The 17,524-nt window shown below is 44.6% G+C and overlaps 1 protein-coding gene across 1 annotated transcript in view; it reads left to right on the top strand.

Annotated features, from left to right (window-relative positions):
• LOC308068733 (uncharacterized protein) overlaps positions 1–17,524 on the top strand; it is a 79,588-nt gene that overhangs the window by 37,884 nt on the left and 24,180 nt on the right. Inside the window, exon 5 of the mRNA XM_080399872.1 lies at positions 1–17,524. This exon is cut by the window's right edge and continues 14,917 nt beyond it. Coding sequence (XP_080255998.1) covers positions 1–15 — 15 coding nt within the window. The 3' untranslated portion in view covers positions 16–17,524.

Here is a 17,524-nt window from a genome sequence, read left to right on the forward strand (position 1 = left end):
AACCTGAAGTTTTGAAACTTAAAACAAGAGAAAGCCTCCGTTTAGATTCCGAAAAGAATCAGGATGTTCTTTAAGATGGTTTCGTCAAGGTTTTTAGTTTAAGAACAGGGCATTCGGAGATGAGGCTGGATGTATAGTTCTGCTATGTTTATGAAGTCATGAAAGCATCTGGATACAGTATGGAAACCCTCAACCAAAAACTTTTTGAAGTCTCTTTTTAATATAATCATCCGGGCTTACTCCACTTCAATATGTACTTAATGGATTTTGATGGAAGAGGAGATAAGAAACAAATATTGTTGAATTTAAGTGTAATGTTAAGATTGCATCTCTTTAGGGATATTAAATTGTGAATGTTAATTGTATGCACTTTTCAATCCCAATTGCTGCTTCTACGGTTGATTCACAACCGTCATGCGCATCAAACAAATTAACTAGAGAGCCATGTCTATTCAATGTGCACTTAAAGCAACATTGTGGCACGCCCTTTTCGTTAAGGCAAGCAAAGAAACAGGGTAAACTCTGCATGGCTCTGAATCTGCAACACATCGCTCAAGCTTGACTTCATTGAAATCGGTTCCTTAATTACAAAGTGGGCATATGTTTGTAAAATAAAATACAAAGTTCTTGTTTCTGTTGGAAATTTAAAAGATTGCTACTTTTCTCACATACCCTCATCTTTTTAACACCCTCCTTTATCTCATTATAGTCTTCAACTATAAAAATTGTAATCCCTTGAGAGTTAATTTAAAGAAGAGCTCCCCCTCTGCTTTCACAGACATCAGAATATTTGGAAAGACACTGGACAGCACATCTGTACAGGCCTGACTGATTAATTTGTCGCTAACTCTTCAGTGTTTTGAATTGCTTCTGAATAGCACTACAAGTATTTCCAGAGAAGCCCCTTGAAGTAAACTACTTGAAATGATAGAACAAGAAAGGATTGTGATGGCTATAACATTTATTTCTTCTTGTTTGCAAGGCCTAAAGGAGGAATGTGAGCATAAATATACAGGAGTGTGACCATTGGTGATAGTGACTTTGTTCTTCACGTCGGGAAGTTTTCTGCTGTCAGCACTCTCCAGGATACCTGGCAACACCTCATGTTCCCTGCATACGTAAGCCCTTCACTGGATGCAACACAGGGTGAGACCCTCGGTAACCATTAGAGAAATGCTGATGGCAATGAAATGGTGCCGGTTTGCACCAACTCACCTTTGGTTCTAGGGTTAGTCTCTGCTTTTGTTTCTTTTGAGCCAGTGCTGAAACTGTCAATCAGTGAAGGAGCTAAATAGTAGGATGGGACACTTCGGAGCTATTATTTCCCCTCTTTACAACACTGTTGATAGTGAGAACACCCCTGTTTTCTGTGTTACACAAGCAGTGCACAGGTCTGGAGTGTCTGAAGTGTTTCAGTTTCTTGCAGTCCAGATATACAATGGCGTAACTTTCTTCATTGGTGCTCTGCAGGGAAAAGAGATGGTCAAAGAGTAGAAATGCATTCCTTACTACAAGATGGGAAGTAACCTGGGATGCTTTCCAACGATCTGTGACTGAAACTGAAGCCAGCCAATGATTAGAGGAGAGTTCCCTGTCTTACTCTTGAAATCCCTCATCTTACTCTAGGTTTGGGGAAGTGCCGAACTGTAACAGGTAAAAGAGACCAGAGCAAAGGTAACGGCTACCTGCAAAGCTGCTGTGGGAGAATGGCTTGTTTCTGAGCTGAGAACTGGCAGATCAGTGCTCAGCAGCAGCCATGCAGATGGCCTGGAGAAAGCAGTTGAAAGCAAACAAACATTTCCAAGAGCTGGCTACATCATCTCCTTATCTGTGGTTTATATATCTTGTGAATAGGCTGCTCAGCTATCTGGATGAGAGGACTCATCACCTTGGAATTAAAGCTGGGAAATGCTTTTGGAAAAACAGGAGATGTGCTGGATGAGGATGCTGTTGTCCCTCTAGCCTGGCGGGTTCGTATAGGGTTTTTTTTCCATTAAGAGGAGAAACTGATTGTATTATTTGGAGAGAGGTATTCCTTGGAAAAATCATTATTCACTTACATGCCATGTATGTGATGTCCTGTTGCTATGATCTCAAAAGAAACAGTTTTCTTGTAAGAAATCGCTAACTCTCCTCAGCAGGCTGTGTGCCCCAAAAGTTCTCTCTGTCTTCCTCCTGGTACAGGCGTGCCTCCTGCTTCTTCCTTTAGGCTTTCTCCTTTGCTTAGGTACCTGAAAGACGCATTACCTCACCTTTATTCAGGTCTGTGATTGTCTGTGGATCTCAAAGTCAGTCGTTACCAGCTTCCAAAGTAATTGTGTGTTCATAATATTCTGGAAGGACAGAGATTTGGCTCTGGAGTAAAGCAAAATGACATTTCTGCTGAGTTTTGTGTTTTAGCTTTTTGGACAGTGTATAGCTTTTTTTACTTTTCACTAAATGGCAGATTCTCTACCCCTTGTGGACTCAAGACGATCAAAAGATAGGCATGATGAAGGATAATTGGATTAAAACTGGTGTTTGGTTGAGGTAATGTGATGCTTCCTTCTGGATTTGGTCTCTGAATTTATAACTGAAGGACATGCAGTGCCTAGAGTCACAGCGGCAAGTAGCGAAGTGTGGAGGGCAACAAGAATGTAGCACTGAATTGGAGAGGAAAGACTATGCTGTAGCCCGGTGGGATGATCTGGTCCAGGTGGGAGCACATGTGCTATCAGCAGTGTCTCAGAGCACTGTTACTGCATGAATGACATTCCATTAATTATTGCATGAGCAAACCATGCTCATTCATTTCACCTCTTGTTTTTAGCTGACAGCAGGGAGAAATTTTGTGCCAGCTGCACCTCCCTGGGGATTTCTTGGCTGTTAGTGTGATCCCTTATGTTTTGGATCAGAGGATCTCCAGCAAGGTGAGGCCTCCCCTTCCTGGGGCATCTGTTGTTTGCGCTGGGTATTTCCTAGCATATTCAGTTAGCAGTGAGTCTACTGCCTGCATGGAAGGCTCAGACCTACTCTGGATGCACAAACTGATTGTACGGCGTATGCACAGCCCTCAGAGCTGGATTTCATTGAGCTGCCGTTCACTATTGTTCAGGTCTGTCAGATACTTGCTGAAATCCTTGACGAATGGAGAAGAACCTTAAATACCTTTTGCACTCAGTCTGTGGCCAGGAAAAAAGCACAAATGCAAGGCAATGTGACCACATCTGTCAGAATGCAAAATGTGACTGATTTCTGTTCCGTAGCGCAACCTGGCCCTGCCTGAGCTGCAACAGAAGGGAACCTGCCTCTCAATCAGAGAGTTGTTGTATGTGTATCTATTCGTGTCAAACCAAGTGGGAAAACCTTTTGGATCCTATTCAACAGGTTGAGAGAGAAAGAGATGGCTCAGTTACCAAAATTTGACTCCCAGCTGAGTCGGTCGCCCTGCCCCAGTACATACAGCATTTGACACAAAGATTGATTTCTGGTGGCTCACTTACTGGCAATTTTTTTGTTGCATGTTGCAAAATCGTGTCCTCTTAATGCCCTCACAGCTTCTAGTCTCTGCTGTTCACTGTGATTGCAAGTTAGACCTTCATTACTCTCAATCTGTGATGAGGAATGGACAGTTTCTGACCTAATTGTGTGGTCTCAGTCGTCTTGTTATTATCATTGCCAGGTTCCATGGGACATTTTTCAAAATGTCTCATCTCTGATGCATGACCTGCAATGGGAGACAAGATTTTCATAAACCCTTAGCAGATGTGAGATATAAAATGAGATTTTCCCAAAGGACTTGCCCTATGAACTCCACTTCTCCTGACATAAGTGGTCAATGATCTTGATTTCCGCTGTCAGGGTTAGAGCAACAATAGGAAATTTTTAAAATCCCACAGATGAAGCCAAGATTTCAGCATTCACCATCCTGAATTCTCTTTAAAGACAAGAAAGAAGATCCCAACAAGAGACCCTAAATGAAAGTAAAAGTTCCCCCATTCATTTTGGCCCACAACATGGGAGCAGAGAGCTCTTGTGAACTTGCCTGAATGTTCCTGCCTCTGTTTATCCTGTAAAACAGATATAAAAGAAATGATCTGAACAAAAGATAATGGACTTTTCAGATATGTGCATGTGTCGTCTTGAGTTAAATGAAACTTGGCCTTGAAGTATCAAGACTTTTTGTGAATGGCCTCTGCTCTCAAGTAGAGAAAGTGACGTTGGTCTTAGGGGAAACAGGCATCTGCTAAAATTATCATCAGTAACAATCCTGGCCCTGAAATCTCTGTCATTAGGCTGTAGATTTAACACCCAATCAAAATGAACTGGGTGGATTGTATTTCTCTTCTTTTAATCAAGAGATTGGGATTTTTCATGTGAGACTGAGACTTGCTGTAATAAGCCCTGAACAGGCAGATAAAGGGAGTGATTCCTGCCCGGAGAGTTCGTAATGCAAATACATCAAGCGGATGGTGGTGAGGAGGGAGGCATAAAACGATGTGGTTGTTTGAAAGGTAAGACTGCAAATGGTTACTGGGTTAGAATTCCCACCAGAATTCACCCCAGGCTGACTTGTCTGCCTATGGTTGTCTTCTCCACTGGCTTGAGGAGTGACAGACAGCACGGTATGATGCTACATCACTTCCTTGCTGCTAGCTAGCCCAGAAGGCCAACAAGCGTGTATAACTGGGCCCAGTTCTTGGAGAAAGACTGAACTTCCATTCCACTGCTCCTGGGGCCCATTCCTCAAGTCCCAACTAGAAAATGTGTCCCCTCTAAAAGAGGTAATACAACTTTTTCCTGTAGCTGATTAAAATACTTCGGTATCCTAAATATCACCTGGCTTGGCAAAACAGTGAAGTTAGAGTGAAAACTCCATTAAAGCCATTTTTTAAGTTCTCCATCTCCCAGATGTACCACTGTAAAGACTCCAGCTGTCTAAGTACACAGAATAGAGCTGCCGCTCCCTGTCTGTGTTCAGTGTGTGTTCCTGGCTCTGCATGTTGGTGTGGTAAAAATAGCCATATTTTAAATCTATTGGAAATATTAAAGGCTTAATTATCATCTGCTTTGGAGCTTTTTTCAGCCGAGACTGAGATATGAAGAATTTGGCTGCTGTTCGCTGCTCCTGCACCACCCAGCCATAACAAGAGCTAAAGCAACTGGGTGGCTACTGTATTTTTAGTGGCCCCTCTGGCAGGAGGAGATTAGAGGGAATGCAACTGCTTCAATACCCCCTTGTTCCCGGCATGTATGTTTGTCCCCAACAGACCTCTTGGCTGTGTAGTTGCTGAGGGAGCTAGCTTTATGTGAAAGAGGGAGAGTAAAATCTATTTATAGGCAGTCTGAGCGGCACATTATTCAAGGCAAGGTTGTTGACTCATGCCCATCTGATATCATTTAAAGGGTTAGATATTGCCAGCAAACAAAAATAAGTGCTATTCCTCCCTTCTAGTCAATAGAGTTAACTGCTCTTAAGCTGACATTTGCTTTTACACCAGAAGAAGCAATGTGTCTCAAGGGTCCTGTTACAAATGTGTATGTTGCTGGAAAGGTGCTAATCTGGATTTCCTTGAGATTATGGTGATGGGAACAGAAATACGAGGGCAGCAAAATTGGCAGTGCGCCTTCACCTCTGTTGTCTGTTGCTTATGTTCATCTCTATTTAAAGGACTTGTGGAAATTAAGACAAAAGGCAGCCCTGTTAACACCGAGGTTTCCTCCTTTTCCACGGTAGAGTCTTGGAAAGGCTCTTCCCTCCTCCTCCTCATCCCAGCCTGTCTCGGGAGTATTTTCTTTGTTAAACAGAAACCGTTCTGTTTCCTGTCTGTCTTGCGCTATTGGCTTTTGGCGTCAGTTTTCAAGCCCTGAATTACCCTCCTGGGATGTGCGCTGGAAAGCTGATGGGAACTGATTGCCTATCAGCAGCTGAGATGCAATTCTTGGCTTTGCTCTTCTTGGGAATCACAGTGTGCAGACCTGGAGAGCATCGTGCGTATAGTGTAAGAGACCAAGCACCTCTCGTGGGCTGACTGCATGGAATCCTGAGGCAAGTGCTTATTGCAAACTTCAGGGCACGAGGGAGGTGGGAAGGGAAAATATCAGCTCATAAAGCTTTGCCTGCTGGCCCGGGAGTGGAGTAAGCAATACAAAAAGAATGAATGTAGTTCCTCTTCTTTTTTAGGTCACAGCTGAAATTAACCATGAGATATTTAACACTGAAGTGGAGGAGAAAGCTGAAAAATCAAAGTAACTGCTTGAAAACTGGTGAGCTAAATCTGTCTTTCCAAAGAGAAAGTGCAGAATTTGCTTGGTGTAAGGTCCCGGTTATCAACAAGATCCCTTTTTCCCACAGCTGGGATAAAGAAACCGAGGCCAAGGCTCCAAGATCCCACTTGAAACGTGACATAAAAGGGATGTGCAAGAGGCAAGTGGGGAAACCTGGCTGTGGAACAGGCCTCCCAAATATACCTTACACTGCTTCTACTGTGGCTGCTCTGGGCCGGGCTGACCCTGTGAAACCAGAGTAGCAGCCATAGATGATGGAATGAGGAGACAGAGCTGAACTACTCCTTGCAGCTATTTTAATTCCCTTTGCTGCCCAAGTCCCAGCAGGATGGCCATCTTCTGCCATTGAAGGAATGCGAGTAGCTGCTCTGCAGGGTGGGTGCACCCTTTGGCTCAGAGCAGTGGCAATGGTAACTTGATTGCACTGTTATAATCAAGGCCAATCAATGCCAAATGGTGTTTTGCCTGTAGAACAGTTTTTCTGTATCATGACAATAATAGCCATTTCAGAAATATTCCTGGAAAGGTCTTGGTTTTCTCCCAAATGAGAACAGGGGCAGAGAATGTCACTCATAAGAGCCAATAGGCTAGTCATTGGTCAATCCCAACCCTTCCTGGGGTCTGGAAAGCCTTCTTTAAAGGGCTGTTCTGTCTCATTGTATGCATAAAGCAAAATTCAGGCTGCTGCTTTCCAGGTTAGCGCTGCATATGCTGGGCTGTTCTTCTGTCTAACTAGGGAACTTATCCTGGACCTGAAAAAACAACAACCCTTCCCTGATACAGATAAACTCCCTTCTAATAAAAACGCGTTCTTTTTTTCCTGACAAAACAAGATCTTTCATGAAGTGAGTGGAAGAAAACTGCATCCAAAAACATGCAGCAAGAAAGCACATCACAAGAATGTAGGCAAAGTAGTCATCAGCAATTAGAACAGCCTCTTGGAGAGGGACCTGAAACAGCAAAGAAGCTGCTGTATTTGTGATGTGTTGATTAATAATGTGGAATAGCTGAGATGTGTCTGTAATAACTAATTGGTTTTAAAAAAACCTAAGCAGAGCCAGGTTCCTCTTTGGGCTGAAAGGGCATTTACAGTTTGCCAGCAAGACAGACATTAGGACTGTACCCAGCAGATCCAGGAAATCACAGCCATGTTCAGCAAAGCCCAGAAAGTACTTGCCTAACCCTACCCTTCCTCCAAAAAACTTGTGGTATATATTGACAAGACAAAGCAAAAGAAATATTGCTGCCATTGGAGAAAGGGGGAAAGTCTGAGTCATCCAAGTCAGGCAGGAGGCCCATGTCAGAGCCAGGAGCTGAAATCACCTCTCCTGAGGACGGTCTTTAATGTCATTGCCAAAGGCAGGCTCCTCTCTAATCGACAGCTGACCTCCCCGCGGCTCCTTGTCAGAGATCCCATGCTCCACAAGACCTGCCACTTGGAGCCAGCTTCTTACTTTTATCTTTTTCGCTCGTCTGCCCTTGGTTGGCTTTCTGAGGGGACCACTCTAGAGTAAGCATCACTACTGCAAGGCTGTGAGAGGGCTCTTCTTATTGGAGAAGAACAAACAACCCGCCCCAACACACACACGTACACACACAAACCCCAAACATGCAAACAAAAGGATCAAACTGCTACCAAAAACCTTCTCTGAGGTTCTTTTTAACCCAAATTCCCAGAGAAGTTTAGTACCCCGATGGAGGACTAGGTTGTGTAGTGTTGTCCGAAAGGTGGGGGGGGAGAAGGAAAACCTGAATTAACCCTGTGGCATGTGGTGGGCAAAGACCCCAGTGTGAGGCAGGGACTGCCAGGATCTGCTCTGCAAAGCCTGGGAGAAGCAGACAAAAGCTCAGCCCTGGCTGCAGGCAGGAGGCATGGAGTTACTCAAACCCAGAATTTTATCTCTTTGCTCTTCTGCTCCTCCTTGGTGTTGAAGAAGCGAGCCGGTTCACAGAAACAGAGGTGACCCTAGGAGTTGGGGGGACTACTGGAACAGTCTGCCTGCTGCAGCAGAAGCTGCTCCCTGGAGTAAAGTTGGTGAGTGAGCAAGTTGAGTCAACACTGCTGTATCTGATGGTGGTGAGGAGCATGTCAGCTGCAGATGGGGTGACCACTCCTGCCAGCTCAGCTGTGTTCAATAGGAGGGGTGGGTTCAGGCCACTGGTGGTGAAACATGTGCAGGTCTGCACCCTGTACAAGCAAGCAGGTTTTGGTGCGTTGGTAACAGACTATTCACAGACCACTTGGCAAGAACAAGAAGCAGAAGGAGCAGCGTGAGAGGAACTAATTTAAAAGGGAACATTTTCAGAGGAGCTAGCCCAGTCCACCCTGCCCCAAGATGTTCACCTTGAAGACTGATGCTTTTCAGCAGTGAGCGGGGATGCAGTCCCTGCCTAGTTGTGTTTGCCCAATCCCCGACCTTTTAGGTCAGTAGGAAGAGTCCCAGGCAGTCAGCAGGCTTGGGAAAAAGCCCCAAATGACAGAGAAAATTAGACTTTGGGTTCTTTGAATTGTTATTGCTGTTTGACTCATGGCTGTGGGTATTTTCTTCTCTGTGCAGCTGTTGGGAGAACTGGGGGTGGCTACTGGGAGATGATTGAATACATGTGACATCCCTGAGGTAAAAGAGCTCTGTGGTGAAGCCTTAAAATGGTAATGGCAATCCTAACCACCAGCAACTCTGACAGGCACTGCTCTCTTGCAGGACTATCTGGGGGAGTAGGCATTGGCTCTGTTGTGAAATTCCTTGAGTTATTTGCACAGTGATAGCATTCACTGCCCCCAGTGTTATATGAGCAAGGTCAAAGGGATGGTCTGTTGCCCCCAAGAAAACTACTGCTTACAAAAGAAATGAGAAACAGAAATAGAGGGTCTGTTGCAAATCTGAAGTCCTAACAGAAACAGGAGGATTGGTCAAATGTGGGTGCTGAAGGCCAGGCTCCTCTAGCTGCTTTTAGGCGCCTTCTCAAATGGAGCTGGCCCTCTGAGGAGGGTTTTAATGAGATCAAAAGGAGCTCATCTGCTCCAGAAGATAGGAGTCAGGGTTACTTGTCAGTCAGGTCCTTTATCCGTCATACAGAGAGAGAGGCACCTAGCCTCTGACTGCTGTCGGGCTGCAGCGAAGGAAGCTGCATGGCCATGCTGCTCGTAGCTGCTAGCTCCTCTCTCTTCCCAATTCTGCTTCTGAGAGGGGTCAGAGTCAGGGCAACAGTCAAAGTGCCAGGGAAAATGTTCAGTTGTGATAGCTAGAGTTTCTCCTCCATCTGCAAAGCTGAAAATGGAGAGAAACCAAAAAAAAGTCTGAAACACCACAATGATAATAATAATCCCCAATTCCCTCATCGTCAGTCTCATCTTACCCCACCCTTTACTTTCTTCTCCAGCAGGAAAATGTTTCCCCGGCATTGCTGGCACCCTTAGCGGGACAGATCCGGTGCAGGAGTTATGCTGGGGGTCAGGCAGAGAGATAACGTGAAGGGCTGGGCTGGGATGCTGGGTTTCTTTCAGGACAGTGAATTCAAATCATTGCTCTGCCAGAGGTTTTTCCATGTGACCTTAAGCCTGCCTTTTAAGCCCCTCTGTGCCTCAATTTTCCAGCAATTAAATGGGATAGTTCTTTTCTCTTTACTGTTTGGATTGAGAGTTCTCTAAAGCAGAGAGGCTGTTCCCTTTTATCCTTCTGTGCATCAACTAGTATGCCTGCTCCTGGCTGTAGGTGCTCCTGTGATATTGCTTTTAATGAGAGAGAATAAGCGTGTCCCCCTCTCTCTGCTCAGGATCAGCCAGATCTTCCCCTTTAGGTTTCCTACAACAGCAGTTGTGTGCATGTCAAGAAGACAGGATTGGACTCTAAATTGTCCAAGTGTGAAAGCACAGCGTGTGTTGTACCAAGGTGTGAGGGAACCCTGAACTTCATGCAAACCCATTGCCTGAGCCAGAGAGGAACACAGCAGCTTCTCCAACATATATCTAAATAGCATCGCTGCGCAGCACAAATGAGCCAGGCCCCTTTGCAAAAAACATGGGGCAGCCTCTGCTCAGAGGCGGAGGTCCCTGAAGGTTGCATGTCAGCCCACAGCATGCCTTGGGACAGGCTGTGCGTATGCTGAGCAGCTGGGTCCCTCTGGACTGCTGGGCTCTCACTAGCAGAGCTGGCCATAGGACCCTGAACAGGTGTTGCAAATTTTGCTTTTTTTTTTTAACAAGCAGGGCAAGACCATCTGTTATGCTCTGAGGTCATTAATGATTTCCAGGATTGCCAGGAAATAGAAAATACTTCTGCAGCTTACGATGTGTAGGGCAAACAAATTATATGCATCCATATGCAAGAAAACAGACCAGGGTGTAGTATTTTATGAAATATTACTGTGGAGTGGCTTCCAGCAGTTTTGCCTTAGGAAGCTGCACAGCTGTTTCAAGCTGTTGAGCACTTGGGGAGATGAACTCTATTTGCATGACAAAGGCAAAAACAACATAGTTGTCTATATTACCTCTTTCTTGGTGTGCCACGCTGGGGTGCCTTCCAGCTCCTTGCTCAGGTAGGGGATAGGACTGCCTCCGCCTGCAGCCGAAGATCTCCAAGGCGTTATCTTGTCACTCAAACCTACCTCTTATCTGGAGACCTTGGCGTTTTGGGCTGTAGCCCAAAATTTCAAATGAAAGCCTGCTGAAGCCAATAGGAATCTTTCCATAAAATGCTCCAGGGTTCGCCTTGGATTTCATTTGCTTTCTGCAAGTCTGACCCAAAGCCAGTGGAATGACTCCGTTTTGGAATACTCATGCTGTCAGTTTCAGGAGTGTTTCAGAGGTTAGGAAGAGCTCGCCTCCAGGCGCGAAGCAGGGCCCCACCAGGAGTGCGTGGGGTCCCATGGACCTAATCACCCCTGAAGCCTTAATGAAGTGTTTCTATGGGGCAAGGCCACTTTGTGCTGGTGTCGGTGCTTGTCTCCAAATCATCTGGTGCCCTCGAGGCAGCTGTGCGTGCTCAGAGGCCGACTGTGATGTGCTCTGCTTGCACGGTTTTGCAACTGGCCGTCAACATCTGTCTCGAGAAAGCCATTGACTTCTCTGGGACAGGCAGGATCAGGCTGTACTCCTGAATCCGTTATCAGGAGTCTGACTCAAGTGGGAGGCAAAAAGACTTGTGATAAAAACATCTAGATGTTTTACTAGCAGCCAGGAAAGGGAACTTGGTTTTCCTAGGCTGGCGTAGGTTTCCTACGCTTTGACAGCACAGTTTTTGTTTTGATACTATCAAAAGCATTTTTATGTGCCGCTTTGCCTTTTTGATGGAGAGCCTTTTATTAGAATATGACATCAGTATGCTATATACTGTGTTACTTTTATAGTATATTGGTAGTCTGTTGTATTTTTTTACTGTTATTGCCACAAACTATTTCCACATCATTGAAAAGGGAAGAGGTTTTATGTGATCAGAAAAAAACATCAGCATTACTTAAGCAAACTATACTGATATTTCGGGGGGTACTGGGGTGGTTAAGCAATTCATTGATGAATCTCTACAATAGAATTTTTATTTGATTTGCCCTATTCTATCTAGGAGGTTATACAAAAATATTGGGGCTTTCCAGAGAACAAAAATTCACCTGCCAGCCCACCTAATTGTGATTCTTTCTGCAGAGGTAAGGTTGCATTCATTTCGCTAGTATGCAAGAGTCCCTTTATAAACTTCTTCCATGATCCATGTGGTCTGGCAATAAGAACCTGCCGTAATTTAACATTACCGCTTTTGTATCAGTTTTTAAATGTGCATGAATTACAACAGCACCCAGGGGCTTTAACTGACCCTGAGGCTGGATACCATACAGGCAGAATCAGAGAGTCACTGCCTAGTGTAATGGTATGAAATAGCCAAGAGAGATATTGTTAATCCTCCTGTTTTATGTCTGGGGAATTTGTGAACAAAGAAGGGAATTATTTTCCAAAGGTTGTTCAGGGAATCAGAGGGAGATGAAATCATGAATACTGGTCCCAGCACTCCTACACAGCAACAGGACCTTCAGCAGGTGCTACCTGTGTTTTCCATTCTGTCTTGCCGATGGTTTCTCCAGATCCCAACCTTCTGTAGTGAGAAACTTTGTGAAGCTCTTTCAGGAGCAACCATTCTGTCCTGTTGTTTAAAATTTTGCAGTATCCTGGAAGAAACAGGGGTTTTCCTCCCTCTCTTGAAACTTGTGGTATCTTCAGCTCTAGCATCACAGGAAATCAATAACATCCCGCATAAAATTGTTTTCTCAACAGCATCATTCCATGCAAAATTCTTATCTTGTGAAGGTTAACCGAGGAATGATGGCTAATATATGCATCTCTTTGAATTTGCCTAGAGTTAGTGGCTTACCAAGATTGTTCCAAACTTAAAAGCCAGACTTAGGAGTAATAAAGTGCTTAAACAGGTTATTGTGGTTTGATGGTCCTACTCAGGTAGGTAGGTGCATCTTTGCACTGTACGTATGGCTTCTACTCCTGTTTATCGAAAGAATAGCCTGATTTCACTGCCAACAAATGTTTTACTCCATCTGGGTAAAACTGGATGAAATAGTGAGGACTGGCCAGTCAGATTGCAACATGAGGGTGGGGGTTGCGATATTCATGGTATGCCAAAGTAGAAATCTGGTTCGGTGTAGCCTGGCTTGAAGCAGAGGCTGCAACTCCTGCCTGCTCTGGAGATGTGCCTGCAGTCCATGCAAGGAATTAAAGCGTGCGTTACCCAGTAGATGCACAACACTGCTGGTGCTTTAGGACAGACCTACACATAGGGTGACCGGAGACAGACTACTCTGCAGCATGATTTGTTTGGGTTTACAGATTTCAAAGTGTTCTAATTGCCTATTAAACAACTATTCCTTTATTCAAGGAAACCTGCCTCAGGCTTTCCCAGTTAAAATTCCAGATTCCCATGGAAATGCAGGAGTCTGGGAACATTTCAGACTGACATTTATGCTTTGTGATGTCTTGCCTTTGTTCAGAAGCGTCATATGCTACATGTAGAGCAAATAAAGATCCTAGCAAAGGGTTTGCATTTAATTTTGTTTACAAAATGTGAAATACAGTCCAGCCAGCCATCCTGTTGCAGTTACCCAGGCTTAGAATAAACAGTCTGTTAAGATAACGTGATGGCATGCAGCTTGCCAGGGGTCTGGTTCAATCAAGTCTCACCTACGAAAAGTTTGGGGCAGGACAGCTCCATTCTTCATGTGCCTTTTTTTTTTTTTTTTTTTTTTTTTTTTTTAAGCATTCCGGGAGCTTTCTAGGAAAAAAAAGTTTCCTGTTACAAGGTCCTGCAACTAAATATAGTTCTAACTCCTACACTAACAACACTTTTGATGTGCTGTTCAAAGCAAATCCATTGAAGCAGGATACTGTTAATAAAACTTGGGAGATACAAGAGGTCAAGTGACATGAGTAAATAGATCTTTCAGTCTCTCTGGAGCTCCTATTCAAAGCCAAGAAGAATTTATCCTGACAAAAACACTAGTTTTAACTTTGGAGATTGCTCTTTGAACCAGAAAGGACTACTTCATGCTAGTGGATTGCATGAAGACACTTATCCACATCTTTTCAGTGTTCCCGAATGTATCCAGGGACAACTCCTGTCTTTTTTTATATACTCTTCCGTCAAAAAAAAAAACAAAAAACCCAACACCCAAACCCACATATTTAAACCTTTGGTGTCCTCTAGACTTGTGACAGCATTTTAGTGGGTCGGTAGCAGAATTATCTGTAACATGAGCTCAATTATCATTGTTTATATTTATCACATAATAAAAACTTACACTGGAGAGTTCTTGCAGTAATACAAGCTCTATTATTTGGGCAGTGGGAAAATTCAGTGAATTTAAAAGAACTTCAGCGGGTAAAAGCTGATTCTTCCTGAAGTCTGTCCAGTTTCACCTGGCAGCCTTTTGAGAGAGTATGCAGATATCTTATGTGGACTTGTGGCTTCATACAGAGGTGAGTGTCAGTTGATACCCAAGTCCTAGACCTTTTTTGTTTTTTCTTAGATTCATGTGTCACTTCTGAATGTTGTCTGAAGTATTTAATCTGAGGAAGAGGTGCTGGTGATATGCAAGTGTTTACATGGGATGGCAGCTGGCCAGGGCAATCTTTACTGAAGGAACCTCTACTTCTGAAGTCTGCTAGGGTTTTTGGTTTTTTCCCTCCCCAGAGAGAAATCCATGATCTCACTTTCTTTTGCACATGGCCCAGTGCTTTTAGCTGACTTTCCACCCTCCCCTGCACAGAACTGAGATAATGCCAACGTCTCAAAATACTGCATGTCTTGCAGAAAACCTATGCCCCAGACATTTTATATGGGAGTTACACATGTGAGGTTCTGATCTGGAGCAGCTGCTGCCTGCCTTTGGAATGTCTGCCCTGTATATTTGGCAGCGGGTAGGACTTGACCCACTGGGCTGGCTTCTCCTTTTCTGCAAGGTTTTCACCAGCTGTGTCTCTGTCCTGGTTTCAGATCGGTGCCACCAAGATACACATCTTCCTTAGCTGATGAGGAGAGCTGCACACAAGGGAACCTGACTGTACCCAACAGCAACGACCCGTCCCACTCCCTCTTAATGTAACGTGTTGGGAAACAGTTTACTGATGCTGTTACACCTCTTTTTTCACCAGGATGGGAACCCAGAGGTAAGGAAGATGACTGTGGCTAAAAATTTCATTTCACATGGCCCACCCGGCCCTGTGGTTTGTCTCTCCACCTCTTGTCATTCAGTAGCCTTGTCCTGCTCATCAGTGTGGGGGCCACCAGCGGTGACGGAAAGTTGTGCTCATCTCTTGGCAAAGATGTTTTCACATAACCACAAACGCAGAGCACTCCCGTAATGCTCGCTGCTCCCTGCCGCTTCCTGCCTGATCCCAATGTCCAGAAGTGACCTTGCAGAGGCCACTCACAGATTTTTCAGGCCTCTGGTAAGGTTATCCAGAAATAGGAGCACTTTAGCAAAAAAAAAAAAAAAGCATGCCTCACCAAATTTGACTTTCTCTCAGAGTCTTCTATCTAATTGAAATACCTCGTTACAGGCACTGTGTCAGCTTTGTGGGCTGTCATCCTGGCAAAATACGTATTGTGTGCAAGCCTCTGCGTGCCCTGAAACCTCAGCCCCACTATTTCCATGTAACCTGAACTTTTAATTTCTGCCAAGGGAGATTTGAATTAAGAGAAACCTGTGGTATTCTTCAGGAATGAAAAGGAGCATATCGGAAAACCTGAGCTGGACCCAGCCTGTTGAATGTCCAGTGAGTACTTGCTGGCGGGAAGATAGTATGTGGAATATACTCTGTGGGGACCGTCTCCCTTCACTTCTTTGGCTCTGTGCCTTTTTCTAGCAATTTCCATGGCCCTCATCCTGGTGACATTCTTGTCAAATTTCTCCCTCAGCTAATGGACATGGTCATCAGACTCACTGAGTAAAAATCTTCTCCTGGTTTGGCTCCAGACCTAACTGGTCACTGTTCCCAGCCCTCCCCCAGCTCCTGCGTGGATTTCTGTGCCCATGGACGCCTACAGCTTTTTCAGACTTACGAGCAGCCCTGTGAACCAGTTACATCCTCAGGTCCAAGGGGCTTCCCTTTCCTCCAAATGACTCATGGTGTATGTGGATAGAGGCCCTTTCTTCCAGAAGACTCCCAAAGACATTGGACATGTTGCAAAAAAGGGAAAAAGTCATTTGGAAATTACTATGTTGTTGGGATAAAATGTAAAAAAAAATAAATTACAAAGTGGGGTTTGCCTTCCCAAGGGAATGGCAAACTGGCTCCAACATGCATCCCTCCCACCTATCTTTGGACAGACTAACTCACCCTGTGTGACTGCTTCTTTCTTTCCATCAGCTACGGAGTCCTGCATGCCTAGCTTAGATGGACATTTAACTTACAGCATCCTGCAAAGAGCCTAGATTAATTTGTCTTTTCAAACGAGTTTGCACTCAGTAAGTCACTAGACAGCGTGTCAAATGAGTGTTCAGAAATACTGCTGAACCGTAGACTGAGCTGAGTCTAACACAATGCACAGAGAAGTAAAGAGCATTAAAAGCTTGCCCAGGCTCTTTTTACACTCCTGATCATAGTGAGTGAGGATGGAAAGAAAACAGCTGCTGCAGGGGTGGATGCATGAAAAATAGACATCTAGGTAGGGACGCTGGACATCCCCAGTCCCATTCTGGGGGGGAGGCACAGGTAGAGGCTCCCGTGGTTTGTGAAACTCCAGGCTTAGTAGTCTTCAGTTACACTGAAAAAGCTGTTATATCTGTGAGAAGTCCCAGAAGCGCAAATATATTCTCATTTTGTGGGTCTGGTCACTGTCAAGGCAGGCTAAAGTGACACTGCTTCCCTGGTACCTCTGTGGGTTGGTAGTAGCTACCCCAGCTGCTGAGCAGCTGGCTCCTGCTTTAATGCAGTACAAGAATAGAGTAAAACATGTAAAACTTACTGTTTTAAGCCAGCACAATTTTCTGGGCACCTTCAACTGATGCTTGCAAATTTTGGTTAATGTGTGTACCTGAAGGCAGAGTTTGGTTTTAAAGATCAATTCTCTACAATTCTGAGTGAGAGGAGGCTAATTTTAACAACAATACTTTTCCCATAATGTTTTCATATTTCTGTGCCTGCACATCCCTATTTACTTAAAAGTACAGTCCTCACCGCAGTTATTACATCATGAACTTAGGATCTCTCCCTGGGAAAAGAAACACTTTTTAGGAATTAAAAAAAAAGGGAGTTTATAAAAAAAGAAGGAAGTGTTCAAAGAAGTTCAGAAAGCCTCAGATTCCTCTAGGGTCCCCAGCTGTGCTGTATGTTGTCCCAGCTGAACGCCAGATATTTCCGTTCTGCACATTAATGCATTCAAGAAGAGATCAAAGCGGCTGTCTTGAGCGTGCTTTGGGCCAAGTGTGTATGTCCTACCTCAAAACAGCCTGGATCCCTAAGGTTACAGCCCTTTATACTTCCCTTCTTATAGGCCTGGGGCTGAACATAAGCTCTCTGGAGCTCGTTATGGCTACCTGCCCGTCAGCGTGTAAAGTGATAGTCAAGTCTTCAGATGCTTTGTGGTCCCCATGGCCTGGAAGCCACATCCTCTGCTGGACTATTTCTTGTGATGCGCAGTCTTTCCTTCCCCGCTGAGGGGGAAGAAGGGAAGTACTTCTCTAATGGTCTTATTGCATCAGGTGTCCTGTTGTTACCATTCTTCACAAGAAGTGTCTCCTTTGAGGGATGTGCTGGTGGGTG

The sequence above is a fragment of the Falco punctatus genome (genome assembly GCF_963210335.1).
Source record: "Falco punctatus genome assembly, chromosome: 8".
Taxonomy (NCBI): Eukaryota; Metazoa; Chordata; class Aves; order Falconiformes; family Falconidae; genus Falco; species Falco punctatus.